Raw genomic sequence first — 11,733 nt, 5'->3', positions numbered from 1 at the left:
TGTTAACCTGGTGGTGTTTTCCGTAACTTTAATTTTTCCAAAAATATTGATATTCTTTAGAAATGAAATTATTCCCGGGTGCATTTTTATCTCTAAAGCATAATTCTGGATCGAACTCGTTAATGCTTTGGCAGTTTGAATCTCTTCGTGGATCAATTTGTTGATCTGACGAGTTCCAAGAAATATCTGTAAATCGGACCCGACACTCTGCAGCTGTGAGGTTTTTTGTTGTAGTAGTTTGAATTTTATATCTGTTTCATTCAAATTTTTCAGAATTTTTCCATATTTTGATTTGCATTTTTCATACCGCCTGGATAACTCATATAAACAGGGTTTTCTCAAGTTCATCCAAATGTTTGTTTACGTTAAAACGAATTTTACTTATTTCTTTTCTAATAGAGTGTTCTTCTAATTCAATATTTTGTACCGCCTCATAGCGATTATTGATGAAATATTCCATGTTAACTAATGCGACATCGATTGAATCAACCACATCCGCAAAGGCTGTTGACTGTTTTGCATTTTTCGTTGCCTCATCAAATGACATAACGACATCAGAACATTGTTTGTGTTGTAAGGAAAAGCAATCTCTGCATATAGGTTCGTCATGCGTTTTGCAGTAAAGATCAAAGTTTTTGTCATGTTGATCACATACTAAGTTAACAGGTACATGTCTAATGTAACGATACTGGTCGACTGATATCAGTGTGTGGTCTGCAATCACCTCCATTGACCTATGAGCAAGTTCGCATTTAACACATACACCGTTCTCACAATATGTGCACCATTTCTGTGCAATGGTACGTAAGTTCAAATGACTACAAGGTCCGCAAACAATGCTAAATGACATACTGTATAACCTAAAACAAATTGCTTAGTATTAAAATCAATTTTATAACATCCACATGTAATTTTCGTTTTGAATTTTCCTTTGAGTTCAGTTTTTTTATTATTTTACTTTATAAAATCCGTTATCTTGTTGTTCGTTTTAAAATTCCTGTGAGAATACATATTCAATATATATATATTTGAACTTATGAAACCTTTTTTGTAGCAAACGCTGTGTTATTTCAAAACATTATGATAAGCTTAGCAGATTTTTTTTCGGATATGTTCTGATATTGTTTTAGTTGCCTTATTAAAAAAATATCTGTTTCTTTTTTTTTGGAATGAAAAAATGTTATATATTCAATAACAAACGACCTACACAAACCACAGTGTATAGTAAATCATTGTTAGACTTTCGACTTTAGTTGGAATAAATTCATAACTACCAGTTCTTTAGAGTGATAGAATGCCAAATAAATCAAAACGTTGACAAGAATAGCAAGGCATTTTTAGTGTCTAAAGGATCATATCAAAAGATGTTATGAAAATTACTAATGATCTACTCTTTAGGTTTCTCATTGTACTATATCATTCCGACATTTTATTAATTTAGCCCTGTACTAATGAGCAATTCCATATTTCAATAAAAGGTCAAATAACAAAAATACTGAACTCCGAGGAAACGGAAAGTCTCTAATTAAATGACATATCAAAAGATAGAACACATCAAACGAATGGACAACAACTGTCATATTCCTGACTTGATACAGACAATTTCTTATGTAGAAAATGGGGGATTGAAACCTGGTTTTATATAGCGCAAAAACTCTCACTTGTATGACAGTCGCATCAACGTCCATTATATTGACAACGATGTGTTAACACATCAGTTGTTAATAACTGTGTCATTTTGGTCTCTTGTGGAGAGTTGCCTCATTGGCATTCATACCACATCTTCTTTATTATATAGAATAGGTATAATGGTCAAAAATAGGGGTACAGCAGTCATCACCGTGTCACAATATCAATCAGAACAAAACAAACAAATATTTAACAAAGAAGCATATATCAAATTTAACAACCACGTTCATCGCCTATTACTTATTTTTGTATTTTATTTCTGTATGCTTAATCATCGCAGAAGGATTGAAATATGTTAAGTCCTGTAATTGAATGGCTAGATTTACATTTACTCTGGTGTAGAGTTGCGTGTTTGACGTGATGTCAGAATGTAAACGTCACACAGGTAGAGATATAAAATAATTTTGTCGTTCAAAGCATGCAAAAAAAACCCAACAATAACATAGAGGCTAACATGTAATACGTTGTTCGACTTTGCTATTTTTATGTGCTGATTTAGGTTGTTTTACATATTCGTTTTCATTCTGTAGTTAGTTAGTTATATATCATTTTTATAAATTTACTGTTTGCAAAAGTATAAATTATTCTAAATACTAAGGATTTTCTTATTCCATGCGGAGAACATTAGCCGTATGATATGAACATCAAGCACAATCCCGATTTTCTTTTTATCTTAAGTAGCGGCCAAAGTGTTTCTATAGCATTTAGGTCTGGAAATTGCACAAAATCATCATATTTAACATGCTTAAGGAGTCATATCTTCAAAAAAATGTAAAGAAAAGTATATTTTTGTCTTAATAGTATTATCACAAGTATTTTTATTTGAAATTTGTAACTTTTTTGGCCCGATTTAAAACACATAAACAATTTAGGGCTAATTTTAACCCTTCGTGAACCTTCTCCACTATAGTAAATATTTTGACTATAGTTTGCGATATCGAAAGCCCTGGTGTAATAATTTTAGGTAATACATAAACATGAATTAACATTTAAATAAAGGCAACAGTTGTATACCGCTGTTCAAAACTCGTAAATCCATGGACAAAAAACAAAATCGGGGTAACGAACTAAAACCAACGGAAACGCATTAAATATAAGAGGAGAACAACGACACAACATAAAAATGTAACACACACAGAAACGGACAAAGCATCAGACAAAATCCCACGAGAATAACAAATATAACATCAAAACAAAACACATGAATTTGGGATAGACATGTACCGTGGCACGTCTTATCGCCATGTGAATTTATACTAAAAATTAAGAGAAAACAAACGAAGCAACGTTAAAATGTAACACACACAGAAACGAACAATAATATAACAATGGCCATCTTCCTGACTTGGTACAGGACATTTTTAATGGGAAAAAAATGGTGGGTTGAACCTGGTTTTGTGGCATGCCAAACCTCGCACTTTAATGGCAATGTTAAATATAACATTGAAATGACAACATAATATAACAGAACTACAATACAAATAAATAGGAGAACATAATTTAGACAAAGATATTTCAAATTAAATGAAAAGTGAAGATAATGAAAACAAAAAAACATATAAGAAGTGTATTTCAAGCGCTTACCCGGATACATTTTATCAGAAACAAAAACAGTTTCAAAAGACGAAGTTCAATTCTTTTCCAAAACCAGGAAGTAAAAATTGGTAAACAGAAACCGTTGTTAAGATAAATAAGCTATAAAAATCTGTATACAAATAGACAACAATATTGTGAAATTAAAGAAAAACAACAAAATCAACTCGTTTGGTCAATTTGTATTCAAATGAAAAATAATTACCTGATATTCTTAAAGACTTCTGCCGTAGATAGATCTAATATGATACTTCTTTGTTTTTTAATTGTTTTCATGGACCAGTAACCTCAATTTCAATATAAAAAAAATGAAAACCTAGAGTTTAAAAAACTTAATTCGCCGTATGACAAAATAATAAAAAAAAAATGAATTTGTTTTAATGTTATTCACAGTTTCTCTCTTGTTATTAGTGTATTCGAAATAATTTTTATTGTCCATTCAGTACACTTCATCTTTGGTTGTCAACAAAACGAACTAAATATCAGACAAAATCCGATGAGAATAACAAATATAACATCAAACCTAAATACATATATTTTGGATAGAAAGTGCGGTGACACGTCTTATAGCAATGCGAATTCACACTCAAATATAAGAGGAAACAAATGACACAACAGAAACACAACGTTAAAACGTAACACAAACAGAAAAGAATTATAATATAACAATGGCCATTTTTCTGACTTGGAACAAGACTTTCTTTTAAAAGAATTTCAATTTACAATTTATATGCTGTACCTGATCTTATGTGGGTAATGTAAACCTACAATTATATGATTTATGAATACTACTTGACGAAATATTTTTCAGTTTTAATTTATACACAAATGTGACCACAGTAGATTGATCAATGAAAATATGACTGATGGAATGGATGACACCACTAACACAGAGTCCATTATAATATCTCTGTCAATCTGATGAAAAACTAATCTGAATTTTATTTGAGAAATAACTTAGTGAGATACACATTTTTTTAATACGTAATGAATAAATAGATATATCAAAAAGTCAAAACACATCAAAAACGAATGGACAAGAACTGTCATACTCCTGACTTGGTACAAGCATTTTCAAATGTAAAAAATGGTGGATTAAACCTGGTTTTATAGCGCTAAACCTCTCACTTATACAACAGTCGCATCAACTGTAATAATATTGATCAACTTTATTGGTCTCATTGACTGAACTGCTCGATTCTACGCCATATCGGTATTGTAAAGATAATTATCTGACTTATCCATCTATTTTGATCCCCAAATATTGTGCTGAATATGCAGTATATCATACAGAATGTAAAGATACTTAATGAGCAATTTGATAACCCAAAAAAAGATATACAAAGGCAACAGTAGTATACCGCTGTTCAAAACTCATAAAGCCATGGACAAAAAACAAAATCGGGGTAACAAACTAACACCGAGGGAACGCATAAAATATAAGAAGAGAACACAACACTGAAATGTAACACACACCGAAACGGACCAAGCATCAGACAAAAATTGTATTGGTATTTGTATGTTCTTCAAAAACTTAGGATGATGATAAATAAGTATGACTTCATTTAAAAATTGCCAATTAATTGAATGAAAATACTAGTAGTAAAACAAACAGTCGCATAATTCGTCCTTTTGTTGATATTTAGACAAGTCTCTGTGCCATGTCTATATATCAAACAAACTTAAACACAATGTTTGTTTCCTATATAATAATGTGAAAAGGGGTCAAATGCAAAAACAATTATCATCATCTTCAAGTACATTTTTTGTGTACAAAGTATTTGAATTATTATGAATAAAATAAAACAACTTCAGTGTCAACACAAAAGATATACTAGTATATTCATATCTGCCTCAAACATTTAGATATCTACTACATGTTAATCAAATGCATGTTATTATTCTTAATTCGAAAAAGTATCCTTTTCTGCTATTATCCGTCAAAATTGTATGTACATTCCAGATTTCCAGATAAATATAATTGTTCAAATAACAAAATTTAAAAAAAACTGTTTCTTTAATAATGTGTTTTTAAACATCAATTTAGATTTATACGGTTTTAGTATAAATCATATATTTTCAAAAAAGACTGGAAGTCTTAGGCTTTGCAACAAATAGTAAATAATTGATATTACTAAAGGGAAATAATAGAAATCTATGGTAAAACGTAGTCAGTGAATATGCGTTCACTTTACAAAATATTTTGATATAATTTCCTGCGTATTTCCGAAACATACAAAGTTTGCCTCCTTAACAGCACCATTGCAGCACGTCTGGTCAGCTGGATCATATGACAATTTACCACAACAAGATGAACCACTTAGTTCAGTGACTGTTCCGTTGCAACAGGTTTCATCCTGAGGGATGTATGTCTGGTCTCCACAACAACCCAATCCTTCTGGTGAAAACAGTTTACCAAAACAACATGTTTCTGATGCTTGACTATACGCCTTGTCTGCGCAACATTTGTATTCTGGTTCAACATTCTGGTTAATCGATCCTTCACAACACTTTTCGGTAGTCGGATTATAAATATTATTTCCACAGCAATAACCATCCCTTACCGGGTACAGCGCATCAATGCAACAGGTTTCTAATATTTGATAATAAGCCTGGTCTTTACAGCATGAAGAGCCATTCTTGGAATGAACAACACCCTGACAACAGACCGACAACTTTGGATTATAAGCTTGTGTACTGCAGCATGACAATCCAGCAGGAGTAGATACTACGCCATTACAGCAAGTCTGACGAATGGGGTTGTAATCATTGGATCCACATTTCACTACATATAAAAAAAAAAGGATATGTGAGACTAAAATGGTACATTAGTACTTCTGTTAAAGATAAAAACACAATCGCAACAAAATATGTAAAGGACTACTTATTTTATTTTCCATTCACAAAGTTTCTCTGGCCCCATCTTAAAATCTTCTTAAACAACCATAGAGTCAAACTTTGTACGGAGGAAGATCGTTTTGCTTGATTATTTATAATACCTCATTTTGAAATTTATGAAGTAGAAATTTCAAGTGCTATCTTTTTCTTGAACAATACCGATGTTTATTCTTAACGAGAAATGTCGCATAAAATCTGTTAGAGTAAAGACTGATTCTTACACCAAAGAGTCCTTTCATTTGAAAAGCTAAAATGCTTGAAAACAGTATTTAGATTTCCATCATGACTGTCTGATCACACAAATTGTGTTGAATATCTTGCAAAGAATATATCTACTTTACAAAAACGATCATTATACCAGACATTTTGCTGGAAAGTGGTTGTCATTATGAGTTCAAATAATACAGCGATATTTTTTTTAAAACTTTAAAACTGAAAGTTTTAAAAATGTGACAATTTTAGAAAATTGTCCTGACATAACACTATGCAAGATGTTATTTCGTCCTAGTAAGTATAGTAGCTTTGTTTTCGTTGTCCTTGATAAAAATCATATTAGCATTATTTCCAATGGAAACGTGTTAATAAGCTTTTATTATCGAGTACTAGTATATGTCTCAAAAGAGGGACGAAAGATGCCAAAGGGACAGTCAAACTCATAAATCTAAAACAAACTGACAACGCCATGGCTAAAAATGAAAAAGACAAACAAACAACAGCACACACGACACAACATAGAAAACTAAAGAATAAACAACACGAACCCCACCAAAAAACTGTCGCCAAATTAAAGAAACGAAATAGTCACTATTTTGGTTCTCAAAGTTCAATTCAGTTCAAATACGTGTTATTTTAAAACCCTTGAAGAACTGCATCTGGTCACTAAATAACTGTACTTTCATTTAATTTCGGCTTTTACAGGTATTTATAGAAACAAGATATTAAAAATAAGATGTAAGATTGTCAATGAGACAACTCTCCACAAGAGACCAAAATGACACAGTAATAAATAACTATAGGTGACCGTACGTCCTTCAACAATGCCCATACCGCAATCAGTAATAAAGCCCCCGAAAAAACAATGTAAAACAATTAAAAAGAGAAAAAGAACGGCCTTATTTATTTGCAAAAAATGAACGAAAAACAAACATGTTACACATAAACAAACGACAACCACTGAATTACTGGTTCCTGACTTGACATACATTGAGAATTTGGCGGGGTTAAACATGTTAGCGGGATCCCAACCCTCCTCCTAACATTAGACAGTAGTGTAACAACATAAGAGCGAATGTACGTTTATCCCTTTCTCTCTTCCCCATCCCAAATTAACATTCTATATTCAGATTTGGACTTATGAAAAGGCGTTGGAAATAAGACAAATGTGCTTAACTGTGATAACTTATTTTCTGTTTTTTTTTTTTACTAATTTGACTTACTTTTCTTGTACACACGTAAGGCTCCAGGAATTACAGTAAATTCCGAGACAATTATAATCACCATAAAAATATATTTCTTTTCCATTCTACTATCTGCACATATTACTTTATTCTTTAAAGAAATAACAATATATATAATTACAAATTATAATTTATTTACATGGTTTTCCTTTAAAAGTCACATTTGCATAATGTTATTGTTGTCAACAAATTATCATATTATAGTGATTTTATTGCGTATTTTAAAAATATATTGCAAATTATTTTAACTTATGTACAATGAAAGTTTTGTTCAGTTTTACCAAAGTTATTTGATACAAAAGTTATATATACAAATATAAAAACCACACTATCATGAATAATTTTTTTATTGGTATAATTTTTCAAAAGTCAATCCCCAAACAGTTTTAACGTTGTAATTTAAAATATTTTAATTATGAAAACAGATCAACGCATGAACAAAGTGCACAACCTTATAATTGAAATATCGCCAAACGTTGCATGCAAGGAAAAAGTGGTTAACCAACTGTTTAAACATTTTGATGGCCTATTTTTCAAACTTTACAGGAATAGTTAGAGTTTTAAATGTGAAAAATAATATTGATTATTACAATGAAGTAATGTAATATATGCAGTGGAATTAAATCACATTTAATGCAGAACGCAGTATGTTGACAGTTGGACAACATCTATATATATTCAATATTAATAGACGGTTTGAATTAGAAATTGTGTAAAAGAATTTAAATACCTGCTGACATGTTCCCTTCATATTCAAATTGTTCCATGAAAAATCGAAAAATAAACAAATTACAAAGACACATATTAACATTGTTTAACCGGATTTTACAGTGAATAAAACTACGCGGGAAACTCATTAAAACTGGAGGCTTGAAATATCAAGGGGATATTTAAAAAAATAAATCAAAATAAACTTGACAACGCCATAGTAAAAAAATAAATAGAACAAAGAAAAACACTAGTATGCAAAAACTGCCATAGGAAACCCAGTGAAAATCAAACCCAACAAAAAAAAAATGCTTGATGTCATCTGTATTTTGATTGAATGTGAATCGTATAATTATGAGCTAACTATATTGTATGTTGAGATTAAGAGGCGACCATCGGTAGTCTTTTTGTCGCAAATTGAGTTCACCTGTCGACATGAATCACAAAAATTACCGAACGAGTTCTGCAAAGCTTCAGATTTCAAATTCTGGGTTAGGAGAATCCAGCCTTCTCGAGCGGAAGCGGAGCTTCAGTATGGACAGATAATAACACAAAAAAAGCCACATAAATCGTAAAACCACGTCCTGACTGAAAGTAAAAAGCAAAATCACAAAAATACTGAACTCCGAGGAAAATTCAAAACGACAAGTACCTTATCAAACGGCAAAATTAAAAGCTCAAACACATCCAAAAAATGGACAACTGTCAAAAATATTGTAAGTTATAGATAGCGTACACGACCTGTCTAGTTAAGCAAACCACGCCTCACAGTTCATTATCTATAGTTGTCTTTCACCAAAAAAATCCTGAACATTGTTAAAAAGAATTCACCGTTTCAATACCATCCCATTTGCCAAACCACAGCAGCAATCAAAATTAGATGTACAAGAAATGAACGTCTATCACACTAAAGGGCATATTTTTAGTCTTCAGATGAATATTTTTTCTATAAAACACTATACAGAAACACATATCCATCTTCTTGGTTACACACTAACAATAATTTCTTTTTCTGGTTGTAATGTAGAGAGACTGGATTGTTCAAACCGTCAGATTCAGTAAGTAACGTCTTACTGTCTTTCCCATCGTGTCGTATCATCATCAGATTGTTAGAATCTCTTCCTACAACAAACACGTTTTCACCACGGTCAACTGATATTCCTCTAGAGTAGACAAGAGATTCATCAGTGAATGACCAAAGAGTTTCACCCTGCATACTGCAGCAGTACACTATGCCTTTGTCAGAAGATGTACAATACATTCTGTCTTTCGCAGTTGTTATATAAAGAACATCAGGTTCCTTATGTTTCTCAAAAATCAAACGTTTGCACTTCGTTGATATATCAAATTCCTGAATTCCTTCAGTGAAGACTACGACATAAATTTTCTTATTGTAATATGAAATTCCCCAACAATTCCATTCGAATGTTTCTTTGGTTAAAACTTCGTTGTTTTTAAGATTCAATATCTCCATACAGTTTCCATACGAAACTGCTATATTATCCGTATCTATTACCGTCAGATCGTAAGGTCTTCTAGATACGGGTATGTCACGGATATACTTTCCGCCTTCACTATACTCCATAATAACCGTTCCATTGTAATCGGCAATCAATATATGACTGGTTGGTAAAATTGCACACCCACAGACATTCATTCTATCAGTTCGTGCTTGTATTTGGAATTTTTGTCGGAACTGCAGTTTGGTATGCTCAAAAGATTGATCGGCCGGTGAATGAACCGTTTGAGCTTGACCTGCTTTTACATGTTTATATGGTAAACTGATTGTGTTTTCTTCAATTTTAATTGTTCCAAAGTTATCCACATCTTTCAACAATGTATTAATACCTGCATGCATCTCAACTCCTATCTTGTAATCCGGCATTGCACTCGTCGTCGATTCTACTTGGCATACCTCTTCGTGGATTAATTTGTTGATTTCACGAGTTCTAAGAAATACTTGTAAATCGGATCCAAACCTCTTTAACTGTGATGTTTGTCTTTTTAATGTTATGATATCCTTTTTTGTTTTTTTCAAATGTTTCCTTTTCTTTTTATATTCTAATCTACACTCTTTATATCGTTGTGACAACTCATCTAATAATTTTCCCTCAAGTTCATCTAAATGAGTGTTTAAGTGTGTTCGCATTGCTTTGATTGAATCTTTGACACTTTGTTTCTGAGTTTTGATTTTTTCCTTAGAAATATCGCAAGTTTTCATAAATTTCTTTATGTTTCCTAAAGTGCCCTTTATTGAAGTCGTCAAGTCATCAAAGGCTGTTGATTTCTTTGCATGATTTGCTGCCTCTTCTAGTGAAATAACGACGCTATAACAAAGTTTGTGTTTTGATGGTATGCAGTCCATGCAAATAGCTTCATCGTGTGTTTTGCAGTACTTATCAAACTTCTTGTTATGCTTATCACATTTCAAGTTAATAGGTATATTTTCAATTTTAAGATAGTTTTCTATTGAAACTAATTTGTGATCACTAGTACCACTCATAGATCTGTGACTCTGTTTGCAGTCAGTGCACAACCCTTCCCCGCACTTAATGCACATTTTCTCCGCATTTTTATGTATGTTTCTACGCCTACAGGGTCCACACAATATGGATGACATATTTCTCTATCTAAAACAAATATAATCAGTATTAATTTTAGTACTTGTTAAAATGGATGGTAAATTTCTAAATACAGATTAAATCAACGACATTGTGGCATATTCCATTCAATCCCTAAAAGGTTTTTTTTACCAAACGCACAATGTTCTCCAAATGACGAAATCTTTTAAATATAAATATTTAAAATTAAGAATTAAATGCTCTAAAACACTTGAAAAAAACTCAAATCTTTTGGATCCAAATTCATGCGATCAAATTCTTAAACGTTTACATCTTATTCTGTTTTATGGATCACAATATAAAATGTTTACCATTATTCGTGTTTTGATTACCTGCAAAATGGGTTTTTTTTCAATTCGTGAGAAACACTTACCTCTGTCCTTGTATCTTTGATTTTTAGACTTCTCTCAATTTGTACGAGTCTTTAATTTAATACATCGCATTTTAATATTTCCTAATTAATTCGTTCCCACTATTTATGAATATTTGTTAACCGACAATCTAAAGATTCAGAATATTGTTGATTTGTATTCATTTAAATGCCATCTACTATAATCATGTTTCAGCCTATAGATAGTGCGAATCGAGAATCAAAATCTTTTGTGGAGTAGCGATATTTTCTTTTGGAATCGTAGGGAATTTTCAGACGAATGTTGGCATTTGTTGGAACGAAATAAAATCTATCAGAAGGTTAGTGATTATTTGTCTTAAATCATGCATGTATTTAACATGGCAAACGATTATGCAACTTTCCATGTATTTTAAAT

At 31.6% G+C, this 11,733-nt stretch overlaps 2 protein-coding genes across 2 annotated transcripts; both read right to left on the bottom strand.

Moving 5' to 3' along the window:
• Positions 1 to 5,468: 5,468 nt before the first annotated feature.
• Positions 5,469 to 8,388, bottom strand: LOC139522639 (galaxin-like). The gene is made up of 3 exons (XM_071316105.1): positions 8,368 to 8,388; positions 7,617 to 7,728; positions 5,469 to 6,067 (listed from the first exon to the last, which is right to left on the bottom strand). The coding sequence occupies exons 1-3, from the start codon at positions 8,386 to 8,388 to the stop codon at positions 5,469 to 5,471; spliced, it is 732 nt and encodes a 243-aa protein (XP_071172206.1).
• LOC139522727 (uncharacterized) lies at positions 7,752 to 11,516 on the bottom strand. Its single transcript, XM_071316227.1, has 2 exons — positions 11,340 to 11,516; positions 7,752 to 10,975 (listed from the first exon to the last, which is right to left on the bottom strand). The coding sequence occupies exon 2, from the start codon at positions 10,963 to 10,965 to the stop codon at positions 9,292 to 9,294; it is 1,674 nt and encodes a 557-aa protein (XP_071172328.1). The 5' UTR covers positions 10,966 to 10,975; positions 11,340 to 11,516; the 3' UTR covers positions 7,752 to 9,291.
• Positions 11,517 to 11,733: the final 217 nt, after the last annotated feature.

Source organism: Mytilus edulis, chromosome 5 (genome assembly GCF_963676685.1).
Source record: "Mytilus edulis chromosome 5, xbMytEdul2.2, whole genome shotgun sequence".
Taxonomy (NCBI): domain Eukaryota; kingdom Metazoa; phylum Mollusca; class Bivalvia; order Mytilida; family Mytilidae; genus Mytilus; species Mytilus edulis.
This window is presented reverse-complemented; position numbering and strand designations above follow the sequence as displayed.